Source organism: Astatotilapia calliptera, chromosome 10 (genome assembly GCF_900246225.1).
Source record: "Astatotilapia calliptera chromosome 10, fAstCal1.2, whole genome shotgun sequence".
In the NCBI taxonomy this organism is placed as follows: domain Eukaryota; kingdom Metazoa; phylum Chordata; class Actinopteri; order Cichliformes; family Cichlidae; genus Astatotilapia; species Astatotilapia calliptera.
In genome coordinates, this window is record NC_039311.1 from 13931529 (window position 1) to 13955976 (window position 24448).

Sequence of the window (24448 nt, forward strand, 5' to 3'; positions counted from 1 at the left end):
AAAGTGCAGTTAAAAATTTCCAGAAATTAGACAGAAAATATCTGAAATGCATCCATCAGTTTTAAATATGTTGCCGTTTATCTACTGATAGGGTTTTTATTGCAGTTAATCAGTAATAGTAACAGCTTCTCCATACTTATCTTTATGCATACACACTTCTACACTTTCACTTTTGTTAAAATTACTCAGTATGTAAGAGGGCCTTTTGTTTTCTCTTATATTGTGACATTTCAGCATTTAATGAGTAAAATGATCCCAGAAACTCTTAATGCCGTATTATAATTCTAAGGTCTGACTGAATTACAATGTGCATATGATTTAAAAAAAGCACTATAATATTAGTCAGCTTGGGAAAGGCAACATAGCAAAGAGGCACAGGATGATATGTAGGTTGTGATGGAAAATCCCAAACACACAAAATCTATATTTATTAATGTATTTATTAGCATGCTTGTTCAAGTCTCACAAACTTTCCAGCTGTGGTAGATTATTATGTAATTATCACGTTTCAGTGTTCATTCATCAAACTTCTGAGATCAGTGTAAATTTAGCAATGACCTCAAAAGTCCCAGACATGGTTTGTGATCAGAAGGGAACAGCTGATTGATAAATGCATTTATTGAGGCTGCTCCAAGTCACTGATCACATAGAGCAAAGTTCACTGCTATCACCAGACATCAGTACAAGTTTAAGAGTGGCAAACTCTATTTGGCAGACATTTTCAGCAGATTTTTCTTTTCAATGGCAAAAAGACGCCACCCCTCCTCAGAGGACAGATCCGCTGCACCTCTTCTCTTGTAGAACTCAATAGACTTGGTGTTGTTTTCTGCTACTATAAAATGCATGGCGCTACAGCGGGTCTTCACTGCCGTCTAGGAAAAAGGAGAAAAGAAAAGTGCACGCGTGAATGCAGCTGAAATAAAGGTGACTCTGTCACCAGAAAAATGTTGAAGTGTGCAATGTTAAAAGTACCTCGCTCAGCACCTTCAGGACTTTTGAACCGATGCCAAGACCTGGTGAAAGATTACGTGTTCATGGAGCAATTAAGAAAGTTCTTTGGCAATGAGTACAAATTGTCCCGCAAAGTAGGAAAGAAGTCTCTCCTCTGTTAGTCATTAACCTTTAGCACTGCAATAAAACTTTTCATCAAACATACCACGAAACTCCTGCATGATGAAGAAATCTTCCAGGTACAGAAGCTTTCCAATCCATGGGTCATATGTAAAGTAGTACATAGCAAACCCAACCACAGTGTACCCTTGAAGAAAACACAGAGCAGGGGATTAAATAGTGGATCAGACCCGTGAACAACATTAATAGTTCCTGAGAAATATGAGAATACTTTTAAGAGGCGCATTTTTACCTTCTGAGCTCTTCTCGTTTGGGACTTCAGCAACCAAACAGTGGTAGAATGGATGATCCCCAAAGCCATCTTCAAGCAGATCTGAAAAAAAAAAACAAAAAAACATAACATTATTAAATCTTTAAGCTTTCTCAAACTCCAGATCAATGCAAACTTCATCGTGAAGCTAAATCACAGCACCTTTTTCTGTCAGCATCACCTTCTCCTCCATCTCTTCAAATTTAGCAAGCTCCTAAAAGGCAAGGTCATTTAGTCATATTTCTGTTAGTTAAGCATACTCCCAGTTAAAGGCTTGAAGTATTATCAGTTCACATATGGTTTACCTTTATGAGTCGCAGGATATCTGAGACATCCTTTGGTTCAGCTGTCCGTAATATAAAACTGGCCATTTTCTCTTTTTACCCCTTTTCCCTTTGCTCACTAATCCTCTGAATGTAAACAAAAGCAAAATTTGTTTCTTCATCCGCTCCTCAGGAGTCTACCCCCCGACAATGAAATGGGGAAACCAACATACACAGAACTGCATTGGCTGCGTTGCAGAGTGGCAGAGCAGCTTCAGACGCTTCTCTTTTAAACATCCCAGAAAGAAAGGTGACCCATATATGGGCAAACAGCTCATTACATCCTGTTTCTTTTCCTTTTCTGCTCGTCCCTTATCTTTGTGTTGACTGGACGACATTTGAATGTTGTTTAAAAGGTTAATATTAACCAGACCTAAGAAAAAAAAAAGCCAAGCACATCTGTTATGCTGAGTAAAGAATAACCCACTTTTGAAAATGAGTGTAAAATATTTTACATACAAAATCAACCCATAACATTGAGCCGGTTGTTCTTCCCTTGCTAAAACTTACTGCTTCTTTGCATTCAGATGCTGTTATTTGCATTGTGGGAAAAGAAAAACAGTTTATATAACAGGTTATATAACCTGCTTTTAACAGCTTAAAAAAAAGAGGGGTGTGGTTGAGGATGAACATTATCTATAGGTGATCAAGTTAGTAACCAGCAGCTGATAAACAAACTTCAGTTACCTTATTGTATGAAACATTTGAGTTTGTTTTACTCATTCGAGAGCAAATTTTACCCTTGAAATCACAGTGGCACTGATACTTTTGCATGCATTTGTTTCTCTTGCAAAGCCAAGCAAGCAGGGCCCTGCTGCAATAGACCTTAAAAGCATTTTAAAAACAAGTGCATCTACAAAAAGACTGAATTTGAACTCAGGACTTTCTTGCTTTGAGGCAACAGTGTAGCCAACAGGCCATCATGCTGCCCAAAGGTCACAGTGAAGTTTGCATATTGCAGCTATAAACTAGAGTGATTAAATGCGTTTTCAGCGTGCTAAGTAAATGCTGAAGGCATTACCTGCATTATTCACTGCACATGCTGGACAGCCTGGGGCTGTTTTTTTTACAGCAAAATGTTTGTTCATCACATATTTACATTGTATCAAATTCAAAGCACAGACAGCAGAGAGGAAACGAGTAGTTTCATTTCTGTATCTCCAGAATCTGGGAGTCACTGGATATATAGTCACTGCAGAACATTTTGGATCAGCTGAAGGCTTTTCAGGGAGTTTTTAAGGACATCCTGATAGTAACGAATTACAATAGTCCAGCCTAGAAGTAATAAATGCATGAACTACTTTTTCAACATCACTTTCAACACCGTCATGGTTTAAGAGACCAGACACACAGCAGTTTAGGAAAACACATTTTATTGGAAATTTTAAAGTGTAAGTGTTGGATTTCAGAGACTGGGAAAACAAATACATCAATTCAGTTTATCGAAATACTTCAGCTTGCCTGAAGGATCAGGAATGATCTGTGGAAAAGAAATCATTAAATTAGTGTGCAGCACATTTCATGTAAGAAGACCTATATGACACATAATGTAGATTTCTGATAATAAACTAGTCATAGTGCAATTCCCACTTAACAATGGAAGAAATTAGCAAAAGGTGAATTCTTATCTTTGCAGTGTAATTGCTGGGTAATAATTTAAGGTAAACCATCGAGGCCAAACTGAACTGTTTTAACTAAACAAATAAATAATAAAACCTCTTTTGAAGGAATAACAACAAAAAAAAAAAAAAGTGGTGGGTCTGATTTGCAAAAACAATGACAATGTATCTCATAGTATACCTAATTGTCAATAATAAGGTCTATGTTACTCTAAATGGGACCATAATTTACTAAATCAAATCATGATGCATTAAGAAGACTTGAAACTATAGACTGAGATCATTGTTCACGTGAGCAGCAGGATCATTTTCTAATCCTGTTACACAGTCAGATGCTTTTTTGCAACTAGTGCTGCCCCCTGCTGGCCGCTAAACAGAAACAATGCAATTTTAAAGCACTTCCATCATGCTTTCACTTTTCAGACTCAGAAACTACATCCATCTTTGTATACAGTCTTCTTTATGGCAATCAGCCTGAGACAGCTCATCAGTTTTTACAAATACATTGCTGCCTGTCTGATTTTTTTTTTTTTTTTAAATATGCTGGAAGACAATAGCAGTTAGTGCCTAAGGATCCATATTAGTCACTGGCCCAGTGATACTTACTGTGTCACTGCCTGGTTTCCATCCTGCTGGACACACTGTGAAAACAATAACACAGAACTAGTCAGAATTTAAAGAAGAAACAGCTCAAAGACTCAGCTGACAGCCAGCTGTTTGTTTCTAGGTATTCTGCATAAACGAAGGACAGTCAGACATTTCAGCTGCCAATAATAAAATCCATCGTTTTACCTTCTCCATGTTTGTCTGTGTACTGGAAGGCCTGGACCAACCGCAAAGTTTCATCCACAGATCTTCCCACTGGAAGATCGTTCATAGTGATCTGCCTCAGGATACCTTTGCCATCAATGATGAATAGACCCCTGAGGAAGACATGGATGAGTTAGAATAGAGCATGAGTGGCTGCTCAATGCTTCCTGTTAATGTTTCCATGGGGGTAAATTATCTAAATGTCAGCAGCAGGACTCTGCCTCATATATGCCATTTGTGGTTCTAGAACTATTTAAGCCTTCCTGCATAAGGTGAATAAGGCACGTTGTATAACGAACTTTGAGTGCTCAGGTAAAGTTGAAAAGCACTGTATAAGACCCAGTCCATCTATCATTTACACACTGATCGCAACCATTAGTTTTACAACTGCAAATAAAACCTTTAACTTACAGCAAGGAGCCATAACAATGCTACATAATAAGCAATATTTCTTTAAGCTGCTTAAGCTATAAAACTTTGATGATGGCTATAACTTCACCTCAGTGTGTGTCCTTGGTCCTCCAGGTAGACACCATAGTCTTTTGAAATCTGGTGAGTGAGGTCAGACAGCAGAGGGATTTTCATTTGTCCAAGTCCACCCTGCTTCCTGGGAGTATTGATCCTGTAAAAAACAGAAAGCAAAAAACATCAGTCTTCATTATCATAAAATGAATAAAAGTCTATCAAAAGTACATACAAAAGGTTAAAGTAGTAGAGCAAAATAATACAACATCATCTGTTTTTATTAGGGTTGATCTTCAGCCATTAAATTGTGATGGAAACAGCAATCTCACCAGGCCAAGTGTGTGAACTGGGAATCTACTGAGCAAGCGACCACCTCCGTGTTGATGGCTTGAAACTCGTGCAGACGATCACTGAATGCAATGATCTCAGTCGGACAGACAAATGTGCTGCAGAAAAAACAAAACAAATGCTTTCACTTGAGAACAACGCTGTGCAGCAATCCCAGCAGAATGTGCAAAGTGATAATGTAACGTGCATTCGATGGTACTTACAAGTCCAGGGGATAGAAGAAAAAAACGAGGTATTTGCCTTTGTAGTCCGACAGCTTCAGCTCCTTGAATTCACCATTGATGACAGCTGTTCCTTCCCAGTGGGGTGCAGGCTTTGAAACTAAACCAGGATGAAAAACCAAGTTAAACGTTTGGACATAATATAACGCATTTCGTACTACAACTAGCAGTGCACTGTATTTAACCAGTGGAATAAGCCCCAAAAGGTTGATTCTGTTAATCTGGACGTTTTTAGTGTTTTCAGTGGGAGAAACGTTTAGTCACTTATCCAAGTGACTTCTTTAGTCTCAGCCGATAAAAGGTTTCCCCAACCTTTTAAAAAGCACATTTGCATCATGTCATAAATATGCAAATTGTGGAATAGGCGCAAAATTACGCACTTTGCCCGGTAAAGTCTACAAACTCATGTTTCCATATGGAAGAGGAAAAACCTGCAGTAATGACAATGACTCGGACATCTTCACAGTAAATCTCCCATACATAATCACATGAGTTTAGTGGTCCCCTTTTATTATTTTGAAAGTAGTGTTATTTATGTTATCAGGTCTGTATTAAAAAGTGTAGGTACTGCGCCACACACAGTCATGTGTCAGAGGGGCGGGGAGAGGTGCACATGCCAAGATTTTCAGAGTATGACGTGTCCTACAAAAACCATGAGAGTTCAGGTTAGGCTTAAACTTTAAATAAAGATATCACCTGGGGATTTTAACAATAACTGCAAAATTAAACCATAACATGGGTGCTCTGTGCAGCACCAGCCTGCTACATCAACATGCACAAGCTGCTAGTCGTAGTTTGACAGGAAGGAGAAAGCAGCAAAAATAAAAAAAAAATAAAAAAAATTAAATCAGTGCACACTTTAAATATGCAAATGCTAATCTAGCAGCACTCTCTGGATGAAAGCATGAGAGAAACTCACTCTTGGCTTTGCTGAGGTGGAGGGAATGGTCGGACACGGGCACACGGAAAGCCTCTCCGGGATAGACGTGTCCTCCCGCGTAACTTTGACACTGGGGGTTTTTCACCTGAGCGCTTTCCTCTGCAGACGTGACCGTGGCGAGGAGGAGCAGAGCGGTGCACAGAGCACAGAAAAGCTCCTTCATATCAGTGTGGAAAGCAGACTCCATTGTTACGTCCCTTTAACAGCACGTAGCCACTCAGCAGCAACGCGCCTCAGACCTACTGCAGGATTGGAGCAGTCTTCCTTGTTCTTCTTCTTCGCTCAGGTTTTTCCAGTAGCTGACATCCTTGTTTTCGCATTGCTGCCATCTTCTGGAATTAATTAGCCCATCAGGCGTACTGCGTGTATCACTGGCGTGCACACACAGTGCCAGTTTTCATCTAGAAAAAACGATAGTTCGAAATGTTTTGAATGGATTTTGATATATTTTTGTCGAGGTGTGGAGTGGGGTAATGTTAACAGTCCATTAAAGTTTGGCTTACATCCACCAATGTCTTCAAAATCAAGCTTTATTGGTCAAGAACTGATAAAGAGCCTTGTAACTTAGAGCGACCACATACAGATTTAAAATATGCCACATTTGACCTCTGACCTCTCCTTAAAGGTCATTAGATTGATCTGAAGGTCAAAGTAACAATAATGCCATTTATAGGATTGAAAGTGATGCTGCTTATTACTGTTTGTGTTGACAGCATACAGACATGTATGATGCATTTGAAACTTGACACTAAAACAATTTAGTTTCCAGATTACTTATAGTACTGCCTCTTGACATTGATGGCAGTGGGAGTGAAGCTGTATAAGCACCCCAGCAGCCTCAACTCCATCATCATTACAGCTGTGAAGATCATGATTATATTATAGGAGGACAAAGGACCCAAGGTGTCCATGAAAGCAGCCATGACACTGCAGAACCTTTGCACACAAAAAAGACAAACAAAAACAATGACGAGCGTCCCGAGTACTGGGAGACAGCTATTCATTGCACCAGACAGGTAAAGAAAACTTTCATAGCGTTTATCTTACACATGTTTGAGGTCCCTGAGGTCACAAGAGCTTCTTTTCTCACGCAGCCTTGCTGAGCAGACAGCTGACAAATAGAATTACACAGAGAAGACTGAAAACTTTCATTGGTATCGATCACTTCTGGTTTAGTCGATACAAAATTTATCATAAAAAGCATAAAAACACTTTCGATGTCCAGTCCTCGGAAATTCAGCTTCGCTGTTTTCTACTTTATTTAGCCCAAATACACAGACTTCTTGAAGACTTTGGGCTTTGAAGGGCTTTGAAATGCGAAAGCCTCTAAATTCACATGTTGATCTGCATATGGAAAAATGTCGCCTTAAAAATCCATCAAGCTTTTCAAAAATCGACAGCACGCTGCAGTGCCTGTAGAAATACTCATGACTCCGAAATTAATGAAACTCCTCATTCGCCACTTTTATACAGACTGAATTATTGTTATGACAATTTTATCAATGAAAAAGAAAACCTACCGTGATTTTTGAGAAGTTACATCCTTTCTTTATTTTGATTCATAAACGGGGACTCGGTCGTTCACTAACACATGGCTTCAGACAAATATTTGCTGTAAAGTTAAACAGGGAGCAGGTTTTTAAGCTGCTGACTTTTCTGGTGCAGTCAGCTGTCCAATGAGCCGCTGATAGTCACACTGTGGAGGAGCATGTTGTGAAGCCTGAACAAGATTCGTACTGGCATCAAGAGACATCAGGACCTTTAAATGTATGCAAAAAAAGCAATAATTTAAATAAATCAATACAAGTGTCTTACTGACTGGTGAAAGATTAAACAGTCAACAAATGTATCTAAAGGACAGAACAAGCTCTGGGCGTAAGAGCACAGCTTTATAGTTGAGTAAAGTTGAATGAAATCATTCAAGGAGGCTGATTACAATAATTCACATAGACATCTGCACATAGAATCAGAATCAGAATCAGAATACTTTATTGATCCCAGGGGGAAATTATTTTTCGTTACAGTGCTCCATTATAAACAAACATTAACAGAGACAGACAATACACTAACTAAGAATAGCACAATCTATACAGGCATATATGTACATAAAAGTCACTTATTAATAAATAGCGGAAAAAGAACTTGTGCAAGAAGGGTGTAGCTGTTGCAGTAAACAGTGTGTTAAGTGGATGTGTTGTACAGAGAGATGGCCACAGACAGGAATGATTTCCTGTGTCGTTCAGTGGTGATTTTCGGTACTCTCAGTCTTTCACTGAACGAGCTCCTGTGACTGACCAGCATGTCATGGAGTTGGTGGGAGGTATTATCCAACATTGTCTTTATCTTGGACAACATCCGCCTCTCCGACACCACCTTGAGGGAGTCCAGCTCCACCCCCACAACATTACTGGCCTTACGAATCAGTTTATCGAGTCTGTTGGCATCTGCGACCCTCAGCCTGCTCCCCCAGCATGCACTGGCCACAACAGACTCATGTTGAAGGACATCAGTTGCCTCAAAAAATAGAGACGACTCTGGCCCTTCCTGTAAAGTGCTGTGGTGTTTTTAGCCCAGTCCAGTTTATTGTCAATGTGTATACCGAGGTATTTATAGTCATCCACAATGTCAGCATTGACCCACTGGATTGAAACAGGGGTTAAGTGTTTCCTGGTCTTCCTGAAGTCCACTATCAATTCCTTGGTCTTTGCCACGTTGAGCTGCAGATGATTCTGCTCACACCACGTGACAAAGGAGTCAACCACAGCCCGGTACATCTGAAGATGGCAGGTCTCTGTGCAGTGGCTGAAGTCTGTGGTGTAGAGGGTGAAGAGGAAGGGGGAGAGGACAGTCCCCTGTGGTGCTCCTATGTTGCTGATTACCTTGTCAGACACACACTGTGGGAGACGTACATATTGTGGTCTTCCTGTCAGGTAATCAACAATCCAGGACACCAGAGAAGCATCCACCTGCATCGCTAATACTTATCACCCAGGAGGGTCAGCCTGATGGTGTTGAAAGCACTGGAAAAGTCAAAAAACATGACCGTCACAGTGCTGGCTGGCTGGTCCAGATGGGTGTAGACACGACTGAGCAGGTAGATGATGGCGTCTCTGTTCCGAGACGAGGCTGATACCTACAGTTCTCCAACAGGATGCAGGTACTGGACCATGTTATCAGGAACCTTGAGCACATTACACTTAAAACATACAAAACACAGAACAGGCAGTGAGACAAGCTGCAATGGTATCATCTGGGTGGAAGAAGCGATCAGCGGGAGGAGAACGTGGATAAAAGCTCATTCATACATAGCCTCGCTTTGCTCTGAAGAGTCATTCATTTTAAATTATGATTCACTGAGAGTGATTAAGTTTACTGACCAGCAAAGATTCACACCACAGTTATACAAAGGGGAAATACAAGGAAGGTGACAGAAGATTGATATTGATCCTCTTTGATTGGGACTGACATCTTATATAATACGGAACTAACTAAGGACAAGTATTATATGGGAACAAGGTATGACTTACCAGTCAAAACCAGTTAGTTTTAGAGTGATAAAGGGAGTGAAGTTTTGTACATTTATTTAACAGTAGCAGTAAAAAGTTACTCTGCAGATTCAGGTTTTACAGGTGTTCCTGTGATAAATTAATACAATCTCATGCACTGCTAGAGATTAAAGCCTTCTAAAGTTCAATTCATCTGCACCAACAGTATACTGTGTGAGGGAAATTACTGTTTACAGATTTATTCAGATGCCGCAGATATATTTTTAAAGTACATTTTCTGTTAATACAACTGCACTTTTTATTCAAATTCTAGATTCTTTCACACCACAGGTGTGAATGTGCGAGTGAATGTGAGCGCGAATGGTTGTCTGTCCCTGTGTGTTGGCCCTGCGACAGACTGACGACCTGTCCAGGGTGTACCCCGCCTCTCGCCCCATGACAGCTGGGATAGGCTCCAGCGCCCCCTGCGACCCTGAAAAGGATAAGCGGAAGCGAATGGATGGATGGATTTTAGATTCTTGTGAGATAAAGCAGTAAATGAAGTAATTCACATCAAGTGAATTACTTCATTTACTGCTTTATCTCAGTGTGAACAACAGGAGTCGAAAATTGTTTTCACTACATATTGCACTACACTATAACCTGATATACAAACTTCCTGTACAGGTTTTCATGTCCCAAGGGACCAAGACGGCAACAACACTGCCACTCAGCAAACTCCCAGCACTGCTTCAGAGAAATCCAAAGGAAAGGCCCAACCATGGCTGCAATTGTCCAACAATGGCATCAAGGGCCTGATTGACCTCCTGATGAATAAAGTCATTTGTAGTCTGTGCAAGTTTCAGCAATAGCGCTCAGCCTGTTCCTTCTACTTCCAGGTCCATTGTTTTCTGGAGCTGAATCTAATCTAATCAGTCATCAGGATGTGCGAGTGGTGCTTTGCCAGAGCTTGAAAACTTTTTAACCCCCGTCTTTTCTTTATTCTGTTTTTACACCACACAACACTGAACATGACTTGAGGAACAACACAAATAACACAGCCGCAGTGTACAGCACTTCTTATGTGCAGTATTTAATGTCTCCTTGCTGCGTTTCTTACCAGCTATCTGAAGACAGCAGACTTAAGCTAAGGGACAGGCGGGAGCTCAACCCTACCCTCTCTTGCAATATTTGGTATGCACTGACTGTCTGCTTTCGTGCCTGATAGTCAACCAGGTTAGTAAAACACATGTGATTTCTAATAATCCAAAGGATTGTAGATGATGTAGCTTATAAAAAATGCTTTTTAAATGCTGTTTATACCGTTTATAAAATGCTTTTTAAAAAATCCCTTAAATCAAAGTTTCAGTACACATCTTCTTCTACAGTTACTGAGGAAAACGACTTACTTTCTTTAGCGATGGCTATTGCATGGCAGAGCAACATCCCAGGCCGAGGTCCTTGTTGCTTAGCTTCGGGAATTCTTGGAGGTGTTGGGGCTAAAGGTTTTACAGCAACAATACTTTTGGCAGCTACTACCTGTCCAAATGAGGTTACAATGCCAGGCTGGAAATACTCATTTTTTTTCCAAAATAGACACAAATTTATCTTTTCCTGTCAAGACTGTAACTGATGGTGATACACACAGTGCTTAACAAAATGTCAGACCACCTGTCATTAAAAAAATAAAAAAAGATTAATATTTTAGAAATCTGTCAAAAACATGGTTGAAACTACAAATGATTTCATTGATTAGACAAATAGGAAACTGAACTCACATCTTTGTGAGAAGTTAGAAATGAATCAATATTTATAAATTAGCATTAAAATATCATTTGGATTAAAGAGCTTGTGCACTCTGGTGGATTACCGTAACCATTACAGAAATACAAAAATGATTACCAATACACTTAATTTGTGGCAGTGTGGCATAAAAATTACACTGGATGGTGTCTAACAAATTCATCAATCACTGTATATCACAGTTCAGCTCATTTAAGTTCAGTTCAGTATTATTACAACAGTAGCATCAAGGCACTTTGTAATTCTGTTATTTTGATTCTTTGATTCTGAATAAAAAATAATCTGCAGTCTGTGAATAAAACAATAACATTAGAGACTTTGTACGTAAATTTTCCAGATACTTCCCAACATCCTGTTTAGACTCTTTGCTGAAGGTCAATTTATTAAACAAAAGAAGAGTATCAATGATATATACTCAGATAATGAATGAAATCAATCCTTCTGTTAATCAAATAAGAGAAGAATAGAGTAAACATATGTTGGTTTCATTCTCTGATGAAGATTGGGAGAAAGCACTCCATAAAAATTTGATTGGTAAATGGACTGATTCTTGTATGGCGCTTTTCTACTCTCCCGGAGTACTCAAAGCGCTCTATACAACATGCCACATTCACCCAATCACACCCATTCTCACAAGCACTTTATCTGTATATCTTAGAAAATAATTTTAAGCCATTTTCGTTTTTGACCTGTGATTTTTGCAGGGTTCAATAGACTTTTTGTGCTTTATTGGCTTTATAAGCTGAGAAATTTTCCATGTTTGCAAAAAAGACAACTGACAGCAAATTTGACTGTTGACTTAATTACTTTATTGTAAGCATTTCACACAGGATCCAATACCCTCCCTAAGTTGGCAGTGGCGAAGAGCCAAAACTTGTTTAACCATGGTGCATTGCATTACTGAAAAGTTACCTTGACCTCTTTACTCTGTTTACAGAATACACAAATAGCATTACAAAATCCCTTTATCAAAGCAACTCAATGTTTTCCACAGTGTTTTACATCATTCCCCACCTTGTAACAGATTCACTAAGACTTTTAGCTTTAGACATTGAAGCCAACAGTTCAATATGTTTCTGTAGAAAGTCCTAATCTCCCAGTACCCCTTGAAAGAGTTGCAGAGTTCTTTAAAAACTTGCATCAATAGTCTGCAAAGCAAGCCAGTAGGGATAGAAGCTTGTTGATGAGTCACTGACGTTACATCTGATCACACAAGTTACAAAGCCAGAGGCACAGCTGCATGAGCTTGCCACCCAATGTTAGGTTTTAAATTTTCACTTGATCATTTCATTTCTAGTTCACCCACATTTAGTTTAAGCCAAGCCTCTAAAAATGTTTGGAGACAAGCCACCAAATCTGAAAAAGACCTCACGATCATGTGAACACAGACATCTGCTCAACTCGTGAGTCAAATTCAGCTTTCAGATCTACCAGACCCATTCATGTAGATTAAAATTTTGAACAGTTACAATTTGCAGCATTTTTGAAGACAATTGAAATAAAGACACATGCAAATGTCTCAAGTTGACTTCTTTATCATGTACATTTAAGTATAAAGAGCACAAAGCCATGTTAAGGTCATACAGCCTGTGTTTGACACAGTGAACACTTACAGCACCTCAAAAATTACCAGATCAATTAGCAAATAATCCACTACATATTCACATGGAGTCAGATTTACAGAGATTTAAGGAATAAATATGCCTCAAGAAGTCTTAATAAAAGGATGTCTGCCAGAAACTGCGATTTTAATCACGAAACATTTCTGGCTAAAAATTAAATATGGTGAAGTGGATAAATGTAGGTATAAATTTTAATTTGGCAACACTGATAATGTTTTAACATTTCACTGTAGCAATTTCAAGACTTGAGATAGAAGAGTGAATCTGATCTCCAATTCTTTTTGTGTCAGTTTAAACCAACACTTCTTTGTAAAAATGGCCCCAACTGTTTACTTAGCTCTAGAAGTCGATTACTTGCTGATGTTAAAAGCTCTAGTGATGAGGCACTCGTTTAAAGTACATGGCGTGTGCATTAAGGAAAGGGGTTGGGTGGGTTATGATTGTAAGAGGGAGGAGAATCAAGAACTTTAGCTAACAGACTTCAGCTTGGCCCATGGGTTTGTGCCGCGCACCTCCAAAGACGGCATGTCGCAGAAGATGTGATTGCACAAGTCTTCCAGTGGGGGCTCTGGGTCTGTGGTGGCAAACTGAGCTGCATCCTCGATTTCCTTTCTCACTTCTACATCAATTTCCTACAGATAAATAAGGACAGTTAGACACTGCAGCAAAGAACGTTTGGTCAAACCAATAGAAGCAGAGAATAGACATATTTTGTTTACCATCCTACTTCAAATGGAGAAGGCTACTAAAGCTCATAGAAGCATAACTCTAGCGCGGTAACTAGCTTGTGCCCCTCGTTCCATGGGACTATGTATTTTTCCCACCTGTTTATAAAGACTTTAGCATTGTTCTGTCTCAAATGCATTTTCCAGTCTATGAATGCAATTTTCCTCAAAGACAAGGGATGAAACCTAGAGGATCTCATCTTAAATTCAGCTGTAGAATTTTACACTATTGTAAAAGAGCAGACACTTTCATTAACCTCACCTCTAAAGCATGCTGTTCACTTTCACTTGACAGACTAAAGCTAACCCAAATGTCAGTATGCTTAGTCAGAATGATCTTAAACTCACTTGGTTATTAAGTTGTTGCAGTATGACTGTCTTTTAATACCCAGTTACAAAAACAAGGACTCTTGTTTGAGGCTTCCAAATTGTCAGAAGTGTTGGCTCACAGAAATGTGATTTCTATATCTGAAGCATTTCCTACCTTGAGCTCCTCCACGCTAGCCATGTTGTTGCTGAGCATGCGGTCCTTCAGCAAGGAGATGGGGTCACTCTTACTGCGCACTTCCTGGATCTCCTCACGTGTGCGGTAGCTAAAAGGGGAGAGGGTGCAGGAAAGTTGGAGGGATGCACTACTATTGCTATCAAATGCACTTTGAGGATTTCAAATGTTTTGTAATATTACTTTTGACAAATTTAGGCTCATTTTGGAAAATCCAGTGCCTTCAAAATTTCTGTGATCATTTCTATGCAGATTCAAATGAAATTCAAATTACTTTGAGGTGTGAAGCCTATCAAATAAAGAAATCTGACAGAAGATACTGAATCTCAATTCATCCCTAGGCTGTTGTCAGGTCACTACAAAGGGGGTACATGGAGACTACTAAGGAGCAGAGGTAAGGGGCACAGGCACAGTGAAGAGAAAATCTGTAAGATTAAACTGTAGGTGAGAACTTTAGCCACTTTAAGTTGTATCAATTTAAATAATCAAGTAGCCTAACGTTTACCTAACGCCAGGATCGCTCATGCTGTGTCCATGATAGCGGTATGTCTGGAGTTCCATGAGAATAGGACCCTGAGCAAAGGACAAAGAAGTTACAGATCCGAGTCGCATTTCCTGCACACGTCAATATAACATTTTAAACGTACCTTCCCAGAGCGACAGTGATCAGCAGCGAACTTGGTTGCTTCCCGGACACAGAGAACATCCATTCCATCCACCTGTACACAAAGTTACTGAGTATTTTTCTTTAATCTTATCTTACAAAAAGTAATAAACTGACATGGTCAACATGCAGATTCTACAAGTTTATGGTAGCACCAAACACATTTGAAAGTGTTTACATTTCACGAACACATCACTCCAAATAGCATTTAGCACACTTCCATCTAGTGTGCATTGTGTTCGAGACAGTCAAGGTTAATCATTCATTTGTAATTTTGATTGAACAAACCCAAATTGAATAACTGTTCGATTACTAACAAATTGTGCAAGATATCAGCTTCTGTCAAGTGTCTGTAGCTATGCAACAGCTTAACATGTAGCTTTACATGTAAGAAATGTGCTCAAGCATGCCAGACCCTTACCCTCAGACCAGGAATGAACTCTCCTCTCTTGAAGTAATCTGTGCTGGCTGCAGCTCGCTCCACTGAGGTGCCCATGCCATACCGGTTGTTCTCGCAGATAAAGATAACAGGCAGTTTCCAGAGAGCAGCCATGTTGTACGTTTCAAAAATCTGGCCCTGTGAAATATACACAAGACTTTAAAAGGGTGTCCTGTAATAGAAGCCCAGTTACATCAGTTTAGATTCTCCTTTGTACTAAGGCCATTTATTATCCTTTAACACTTCCCAGAATTTAGTTATGTTGTGCATTTAGCACAAGTTTGCTCAATTCCCACAGAACAAGATTAAACCTACTGCAAAGTAAAGTAAATACTGGCCAGGTGTAGATCCAAACGTGTTGCTCTTTAACCCATTTATGTAAAAAGAAAAAAGAAAAAAAAGCTACACATACCTGGTTGGCAGCACCATCACCATAGAGACAGACACACAGCTGGTTGTTGCCCTGAAACTTGCAGGCAAGTGCTACACCAGCACCCAAAGGAACCTAGAGAAGTCCAACATTGAGTAAACTTCAGTGTTAAAGTCTAAATGTACAAGTGTCAGTTCAAACCAATGGCCCTGTGAAATATCTTGTAATGCAATTAGATGAACGTAAACCATGGAAGGCAGAACGATAAGTAACAAATTTAAAGCAAAGCTGCCAAATGTTATACTTACCTGAGCACCAACAATTCCATTTCCACCATAGAAGTGTTTACAGTACATGTGCATAGAGCCTCCTTTGCCCTTTGCAATACCACCTCTTCTGCCTGTGCGTGAAAAAGATATTAGGTGATATTAACAAAAGCATTTACAGCTCAAAGTACATCATCAACTGAAATTTGTTCCTAGGTTCAGCCAGACTAAATAAATTTCCTAGAACCGTAATCTCAGGGACTAGAAAACCAGGCTGAAGCAGGGCCAGCAACAAATGTGTCCCGCCTTCAGTCAATTAGGGAGACATTTCTAGTTTCATCATTTTATAACTTCAATAGTCTATGTCCTGGGCTCAACAGCTTCCCTTTTGGGAAAATAAAGATTCAAAGCCTGCCAAGTTACTCCAGCAGCAACTGAACATTTGCCGCTTTTCACAGGGGAGTTAATTCAAAATGAGTCCCATTGTGTACTGATATTTAATGTCTTCACCAACAACTCACCGGTTAGCTCAGCCATAATCTCCTTCACAGTCCCTCCCCGGGTGTAAGTGTAGCCATGGGCACGGTATGCCGTGATCAGGTGGTCTGACAAGTTAATTGAGGTTTCAATACCAACAGCACAAGCTTCCTATAATGAGAAAACAGCTTGACATGTCTGGTTCTAAAGGGAGATTTATTCTGAAGAGTAATCAATAAATGTTTCACAGGGCAACACTTCAAAACTTCCACTCCTCCAAAAAGTTTAACATCCTTGCCAGATATTCCGAAATTTAAACTACCATCCCTAACTTTCATTGTAGATCAGAAAAATCATCCAACCTGGCCATCATACAAGTGGCAGAATCCTCTGATGATTTTCTGCTTGTAGAGCTGATCTGCCTTCAGCTCCATACGCCTCATCGTCTGCATGATGCGGTAGTACTGCAGACCCTCATCACGAGTCAGAACCACCTGAGTGGCAGGGCCCTCATCCAGCTTGAAGAGGTCACATTTCTATAGAGAAGCAAATACCCATGAGTCAAACTGCCAAGTGCCAGTCTGTGTTCACGACATCACAATTTCAATCTTACCTTTATTTCAAAGGTAGCCTGGGTCGTGAAGTCAGCATATGTGCGTGCTGACATAATCACTGCAGCCCCCTGTGAGAAACAAGTATGCAAGAGCTTTTAATCTATAAAAGTAATTCGTGTCACATTTTGAGACAACTACAGAGATCATATAACTCCCAAGGCACTCATTTTTACAGAGTGCCTTCCCATTAGTCTGTTAAATGTTTCGACTGGACTTTTACATGTTAGCCCTCATCCCATTTACTGCAAAGCTTCCTCCCCCAACCAGCCATTATTATAATTTGTCCTTCATAGGACCTGGTTTATAGTTAAATCATTCACTGAATAGTCTTTAAATGGATTGTAACTAAGTTTCCAAAAGTTTGAGTTGTCATCTGATTTAAGTTAAGTTCTTAACAGCAAGTTCAGACTATTAAGCATTAGTAAGGTATTAGCATGTGCTTAATTCATCTTTTATATATTGTTACTCCTCCTTAGTATGTAATTTATAACATTTATAAATGACCATGTACACCTATCATTGCTGTACATGCTGTAAATGTGTACATCTATCACTGTTACTACATGACTGCTAGCAATAATCATAATCACAGTCATGATAATATATCTGTATTTATGAATGGAATACTAAGGAAGAGTAATGCTATATAAATGATGAATTATGCACTTGCTAATACCCTATTACTACCTTAATAACGCTTACCTCTGTGACCTTATTATAAAGCGCCACAAAAATATCAAATACAGTTGTTTTATGTTTCGGTTTTTTTAAAGTGATGTCAGAACAGTAAAGTGAGTTTTCTTGGCTGTCTCAGTATTTAAGACTGATTGTTATTAATGCTAGCTTTCATCCTTCCTTTAACAGTTCCCATTTCCATTCATTTAAACATTAACTAAGTAGTTACTGACTGTCCGCTGACATTGAAACTTTAAATCTGTGCACAAACTTTTACCGTGTTAGCTAATGAAGCTATCATTCAGGCTTACAAGGTCAGAACAGCGATGACAGTTTTGTTTTGGGTCGACTGGCGCTCTTCGCGAGACTACATTTTGCAATGTTTAGCTAAGTTCGTTTAAAGAACTAAGAAAAAACAGCACTTACATTCCGCTGGGCACTGGCTCTAAACACATTCGAGATGATGGCTAGCATCTTTCCTGACCTAACCCACCGCAGAACCGTCCTAATGTCAGGATGTGTCCTTCCGGCTCGGGGCTTCTTCGCTGTCTTGAATATCGGCAGATAGAAAGCGCAACTGCCGACAGCGGGCTGTGTTAGAAGTAGAGGAGAGGTGTGGTTGGTAGTGAGTGTAGGAAATGCAACACTGATCATTGGCTATTTAATAATATAATTTCTTCGACCCCCCTATATTTGACAAGGACGAAGACTTTAGATGTGCGGTGGTGATGGCACTATGAAGCCTTCTGAAGCACTGAAGCTTGTATTGAAAAAGGGTTCATTACCCGAAGCTTTTCAGCAAAGTCTTCTTTGGTGCCATCTTGTGGCCAAAAGTATGAAGAGCAGCTTGAATCTAAAATTCTAACTGCTGTAATATGATCTACAGAGCTGAGTTGACACCTTTCTGGGGGTGATGTTATATATCTATTTGATTAACAAATAATTTGGATGAATAAACCTTTGTTTGAACATGTGCCATAGTGTGGTCTCCCTTTGTTTGACCTTGGGGAAATTTTCTAACTGAGGAATAATTGTATTAAAACTGTAAAGGTTAATGATAAGAGGATAAAGAGGATAAAGAGGATATATATATATATATATATATATATATATATATATATATATATATACATATATATATATATATAAACACCCAGCACGCCCCTGCGGGCGGTTTATCCTTCAAGCTCGGGTCCTCTACCAGAGGCCTGGGAGCTTGAGGGTCCTGCGCAGTATCTTAGCTGTTCCCAGGACTGCGCTCTTCTGGACAGAGATCTCCGATGTTGTTCCCGGGATCTGCTGGAGCCACTCGCCTAGCTTGGGAGTCACCGCACCTAGTGCTCCGATTACCACGGGGACCACCGTTACCTTCACCCTCCACATCCTCTCGAGCTCTTCTCTGAGCCCTTGGTATTTCTCCAGCTTCTCGTGTTCCTTCTTCCTGATATTGCTGTCATTCGGAACCGCTACATCGATCACTACGGCCGTCTTCTTCTGTTTGTCTACCACCACTATGTCCGGTTGGTTAGCCACCACCATTTTGTCCGTCTGTATCTGGAAGTCCCACAGGATCTTAGCTCGGTCATTCTCCACCACCCTTGGGGGCATCTCCCATTTTGACCTCGGGACTTCCAGGTTATACTCGGCACAGATGTTCCTGTACACTATGCCGGCCACTTGGTTATGGCGTTCCATGTATGCCTTGCCTGCTAGCATCTTGCACCCTGCTGTTATGTGCTGGATTGTCTCTGGGGCATCTTTACACAGCCTGCACCTGGGGTCTTGCCTGGTGTGATAGACCCCAGCCTCTATGGATCTTGTGCTCAGAGCTTGTTCTTGTGCTGCCATGATTAGTGCCTCTGTGCTGTCTTTCAGTCCAGCTTTGTCCAGCCACTGGTAGGATTTCTGGATATCAGCCACCTCCTCTATCTGCCGGTGGTACATACCGTGCAGGGGCCTGTCCTTCCATGATGGTTCCTCGTCTCCCTCCTCTTTCTTGGGTTTCTGCTGCCTGAGGTATTCACTGAGCACTCGGTCAGTTGGGGCCATCTTCCCAATGTATTCTTGGATGTTCCTTGTCTCATCCTGGACTGTGGTGCTGACACTCACCAGTCCCCGGCCCCCTTCCTTCCGCTTAGCGTACAGCCTCAGGGTGCTGGACTTGGGGTGAAACCCTCCATGCATGGTAAGGAGCTTTCTTGTCTTTATGTCAGTGGCTTCTATCTCCTCCTTTGGCCAGCCTATTACCCCAGCAGGGTACCTGATCACGGGCAGGGCGTACGTGTTGATGGCCCGGATCTTGTTCTTACCATTCAGGGGGAGATATCATCACCCCCACCCGAGATTGGGTACGTAGCCCCAAGTGCGATAGGAGAAGGACCGTTGAGTGCGAGAGGAACTGACCTGAAAAATAGGATCATGGCCAAGCTTGAAACCTGGATCCCCCGTAGCCGGTTACCAAGATTACGTGAAGTACCCTCAGAAGGTCTGCTAGATGATGTTAATGCAGCACTACGGACAATATATATATATATATATATATATATATATATATATTTATATATATATATATATATATATATATATATATATATATATATATATATTTATTATTATTATTATTATTATTATTATTATTATTATTATTTTTTTTTTTTTTATTTTTTTAAGAGGCAGAAACTATTCTAATTCATTTCCAGCAGCAAGAGCTCCATGCTGAAGTATGTTTTGGGTTTATTGCCTAAGGGATCAGAGAATATGCGCCAAAGCCCATGAGATACTTTAAATGTCAAGACTTTGGACACATGGCAGTTATATGTAAGAAGAGTTGCAGGTGTTATTGTTTTGGAGGGGTTCTTGAGTTTGGCAAATGTATCGTTGGAGTTAATTGGAAATGCTGCAACTGCAGAGGGAACCACAGTGTAGCTTTTTGGGGTTATGAAGTGGTGAAAAGGGAGTTTAAAAAATGCTCCATCCATCAGGCTGTATGGAGCAAAGAGCAAGCGAAGGCAAGAAAATGGCTGGATCAAAAGAAGGAAATGCAAAAATATAAATAATAGCAAAAGCTGCAGTGCATATGTATAGGATATTTCTGTTAATTATACTCATTCCCCAATGTAATGCCAGAAGTTTGATGGACAATTCATGCCAGGAATTCAAGAAATTTAATGGAGATAAGAAAGAAAATCATATCAGGATTTAATTTGTGTCCAGTAATTCTGGCTTAAATCAAAATTGGATTCTTTTTTTACTTTATATGACTATGTGGCAGTCTCTGTAGACACAGAGAAGAGGGATGAAGGGGAAGATGTGTCCCCTTTGTTCAACAATATAGTTAATATAGAACTATGAGTGGGAAGTGAACAGTTGTATATTGTTGTTAAAAGTTGGGATAAAAGGAAAGAATATGTGACAGCAATATAACAATGGATTTTTGCAAAGCCAATTGAAAGAAATTTCTGAAAACAAGTGATAAGTACTTGGCACAGGTTAATAATGAACTAAATGTGGAAACTCTGGACTAAATAAAATACAACAAAAAGCTTTATTCCTAAAAGTAAATGAAATGTATGATGGAAATGTATCAGAGTGGATTCAGGGTAGAAAGGAGCACAATGGATCCAGTAGTTTGCCTTGAGCATGATGTAAGGAAGGCTCAAGTGAATCCAGAGACAGTCGCTGCAGAATTCTTTGATATTAAGAAAGCTTATGACATGCTATGGAAAGAGGGACTTCTAATCAAGATGTGTTTGCTGAATATTGGAGGAAAGATGTTTAACTGGACCAAGGACTAGATGGAAGAACAATAAAAAAAGGGTACTGACCTATCAGTTCAATGTTTAGTGGGAAATGGGATTCCTCAGGGGAGTGGATTAAGTCCGACCTTGTTTTCTATTATCATAGATGATATATTTTTGAATACCAATGGGGATTCAAATTGTCAGTAGAAAAGACAAAGACCATCTTGACAAGAAACAAAATAAGGGAGTGCAGACTGAAATCATGAATGAACTGGAGAGTGTTGAAAGTTTGCATTTCATAGGAGTGAATTTTGACCAAAAGGAAGGAAATTTCACTTGAAATGATGGAGACTTCTTCTATTTCTGTTGTCTGTGTTTTACTCACACACTCAGGCTCTGTAGTCGAAGCTACTTCTGATTAGCTCATTAACCATCAAGCTGCTGTCAGGCACCCTGGTCCTTTACCGCGTTACACCTCATTTAGAAAGCATACTGAAGTGGGCAGACAGTGATGCAGGGAGAGCAACAGTATCAAGCTATTTTAAAGAGGCAGGGCTAAATAAGAGCATCCGAGGGCTCGTTGAATGGTTAGTGACATTAAATGACTACAGAATCCTACAGGAGGCAGTAATGCACCCACCCAGCTGCCATCAAGAACCAAAGAAGAAGAAGAAGAAGACGAAGAAGGAGAAACTCAGGTTCCATCGAAGTAAATCTGATACCCTGATATACTCAGTTGATCTGTGTGCCCTGATAGCTGGGGTGTGTTTTATTGAGTACAGTGTGTTAAATTATTACGAAAATTGCTACATGGGCTTAAATATATCTATCTACACAATGACACCATGTTTATTGCTCTCGTTGCAGTGATGGGGTCCTTGAGTAAAAAAATCTCAGTTTAAGTATCTTTTACAGATACTTAAGAATAAGAAAGAAAGAAAAAAAATATTAGAACTTTTCTGATGAGGCATTGATGGACATGTGGGAATTTAAAGTGTTATAAATGAGTTTTTGGCCTATAATGTGTGAAAAATATCCCAAACATATGTCTCATGAAGTTACTTTGAACGAAAAAGGAATATCACTGTCACATGTTAGAAGCTCCAATCAGTTTTTGGTAAAGTGACTGTTACATTTCCTTTGTTTATTTGGGTGGAAAGTGTTAGTGAGAATAAAAAAATATGTTTTTCAAGATAAATCTGGCCAAGAGAGCAGCAGAAATATGTCACAAATATGACATCACAGTTCCATAAACATACTTTCATGGACCAAATGGATCTATCTATCATCTATCTATTGATCGAGCGATCGATCGATCGATCGATATAGATAGATAGATAGATAGATAGATAGATAGATAGATAGATAGAAAACCTCTTCATAAATCCTGTTCACTCCAGTGTATTTACCAATTGGGGCCTGATCTATGAGCTGGATCAACTTCGCACAGGACAGGAAAGGCTTGTGAAGTCAACCCTTGTTGTCTTCCTCTTGATTCCTATGCATAGGAACCAATAACTGAAAGAAAATAGCAGACTGAATAGAAAAGAAAGGAATAGCCCTTTATTGAACAAAAGAACTCATCTGATGCTCCACTTTCCAGAGATAAGCCATTCAACACTTAATGTGAAAAAGCTATCTCTTGATTCAGAGGAAGTTAACAGTTTAATCACTAGGACAACATCTATAAAAGAACTGGTGAATGCATGGCGATTGTATTGATTTTTTTCACATTTTTTGACTGGTTGCAACTTGTGGTGACTAAATGGTTTCCCAAAACTTGGAGATGTTATGCCCTCATGGCCACTTTTGACACGACAACAATCTTCCTGATATGGGGGACCTCTCTGCACTCACTCCAGAGAATTGTCAAAGGTTTGCAAATACTATCTATCAGATTTATAAATGCAGACAGGTTGCCAACATGTTGCCATCAGTCTGAATGAACCTGTCAGTGAGCACCAAGTGAGGAGATCCGACTCAACTGGCTGTTCTATTCCAATAGAGCAGGAAGGGTGCTGAGAAGAACTGTAATAGATAAATGTGAATTTCTGTATCCAGACAGAGACAGATGTGTGATTTTTAACAGTTTGACACAGTTTATTGCTGTATTATCAGAAACAGATTGCATGGAATTGCCAACTTCACCACATTCAGTCTCAGACTGGTAGCAGACTGGCTCTGTCTTATGACAACATTTATGGCAGGTTTTAGCGATGGTGCACTTGACAATGTAATTTTGCAACAAAAACAATACAAGTGAGATAGTTTTGTTATGGGATTAAACAGATGTTGATAGAATTTAACTAAAAAAGAAAGTTGATAAATTGCAATGCTCATCATATTGCATAATGCTGAAAAATAATATAAATTAAAGTTGTAGCATGAGTGACGTATTGTGTGTCTGGTCATTCCCACCTCTACTGCATACCCACCTGTTTTCGGCCACTGTATTTATCAGATTGATGATACTGTGTCCTGCATGTCTTTCGTACAAAACAAACTTCTGTATAAACATCACTGTCACAATAACGAGCCTTTTCTTGAGTTGTGTGACACGCAGTTTTAGCTTAATATAAATGATCTTTGCTGAAACGAGGCTATTACAATTAACAACAACAACAACACATTGCTTACACATAGTCTCCCCGCAATCTGTCGCTGCGTCAAAGTGTGCTCACTCTGGGCCCGCCTGCTGTTTGCACTGAGTGGAAATCTCCATCTGCCGGTAATGTGTGACGGCCCGTGTATGAGTGCGCGCTCACGCCGTGCAGACGCACTCTGTGGTTTGGCGAGCACACGGGGTTGTATACGCTTTATCATTGCCGCTTCATGCCCAGCAGCATTTCTCTCTCCTCCATCCACGTTTCACCACAGCCGCATAGCGACCTTCAGGGCACCTCGCTGAATGCTGTGTGTTCGTGTTGGTCCGCCGTGGCTGCGATTATCACTGCTGCTG

The 24448-nt window shown here is 39.9% G+C and overlaps 3 protein-coding genes across 4 annotated transcripts; all 3 read right to left on the reverse strand.

Moving 5' to 3' along the window:
* Positions 1-600: 600 nt before the first annotated feature.
* Positions 601-1922, reverse strand: LOC113030464 (diamine acetyltransferase 1-like). Its single transcript, XM_026181949.1, has 6 exons — positions 1687-1922; positions 1544-1595; positions 1364-1444; positions 1157-1258; positions 973-1013; positions 601-872 (listed from the first exon to the last, which is right to left on the reverse strand). Exons 1-6 carry the CDS (start codon positions 1750-1752, stop codon positions 705-707), a joined length of 510 nt encoding a protein of 169 aa, XP_026037734.1. The 5' UTR covers positions 1753-1922; the 3' UTR covers positions 601-704.
* A 1138-nt stretch (positions 1923-3060) lies between these two features.
* prdx4 (peroxiredoxin 4) lies at positions 3061-6394 on the reverse strand. The gene is made up of 7 exons (XM_026182803.1): positions 6087-6394; positions 5150-5267; positions 4928-5044; positions 4633-4755; positions 4116-4246; positions 3930-3964; positions 3061-3184 (listed from the first exon to the last, which is right to left on the reverse strand). Exons 1-7 carry the CDS (start codon positions 6292-6294, stop codon positions 3134-3136), a joined length of 783 nt encoding a protein of 260 aa, XP_026038588.1. The 5' UTR covers positions 6295-6394; the 3' UTR covers positions 3061-3133.
* Positions 6395-12181: 5787 nt separating this feature from the next.
* Positions 12182-24377, reverse strand: LOC113030411 (pyruvate dehydrogenase E1 component subunit alpha, mitochondrial-like). Of its 2 annotated transcripts, XM_026181843.1 has the most exons (12): positions 24127-24377; positions 18176-18340; positions 17074-17142; positions 16823-16996; positions 16505-16631; positions 16026-16117; positions 15760-15852; positions 15330-15485; positions 14892-14963; positions 14750-14817; positions 14227-14335; positions 12182-13649 (listed from the first exon to the last, which is right to left on the reverse strand). In XM_026181843.1, the coding sequence occupies exons 1-12, from the start codon at positions 24310-24312 to the stop codon at positions 13485-13487; spliced, it is 1476 nt and encodes a 491-aa protein (XP_026037628.1). In that variant the 5' UTR covers positions 24313-24377; the 3' UTR covers positions 12182-13484. The 2 variants fall into 2 exon arrangements, with proteins under 2 accessions (XP_026037628.1, XP_026037629.1); XM_026181844.1 differs by lacking the exons at positions 12182-13649; positions 14227-14335 and adding an exon at positions 14353-14625.
* Positions 24378-24448: the final 71 nt, after the last annotated feature.

Coding starts and splice junctions, on each gene's coding strand:
- LOC113030464 (XM_026181949.1), bottom strand. CDS start 1,752: ATGGCCAGTTTTATATTACGGACAGCTGAACCAAAGGATGTCTCAGAT. Junction 1,445..1,543: donor GGTGATGCTGACAGAAAAAG/GTGCTGTGATTT, acceptor TTTTTTTTTCAG/ATCTGCTTGAAGATGGCTTT. Junction 1,014..1,156: donor CATCATGCAGGAGTTTCGTG/GTATGTTTGATG, acceptor ATCTTTCACCAG/GTCTTGGCATCGGTTCAAAA.
- prdx4 (XM_026182803.1), bottom strand. CDS start 6,294: ATGGAGTCTGCTTTCCACACTGATATGAAGGAGCTTTTCTGTGCTCTG. Junction 4,247..4,632: donor GACCAAGGACACACACTGAG/GTGAAGTTATAG, acceptor TGTCTTCCTCAG/GGGTCTATTCATCATTGATG. Junction 3,185..3,929: donor GGAAACCAGGCAGTGACACA/GTAAGTATCACT, acceptor TCTTTTCCACAG/ATCATTCCTGATCCTTCAGG.
- LOC113030411 (XM_026181843.1), bottom strand. CDS start 24,312: ATGATAAAGCGTATACAACCCCGTGTGCTCGCCAAACCACAGAGTGCG. Junction 16,118..16,504: donor GATTATGGCTGAGCTAACCG/GTGAGTTGTTGG, acceptor TTTCACGCACAG/GCAGAAGAGGTGGTATTGCA. Junction 15,853..16,025: donor ATGGAATTGTTGGTGCTCAG/GTAAGTATAACA, acceptor GGACTTCTCTAG/GTTCCTTTGGGTGCTGGTGT.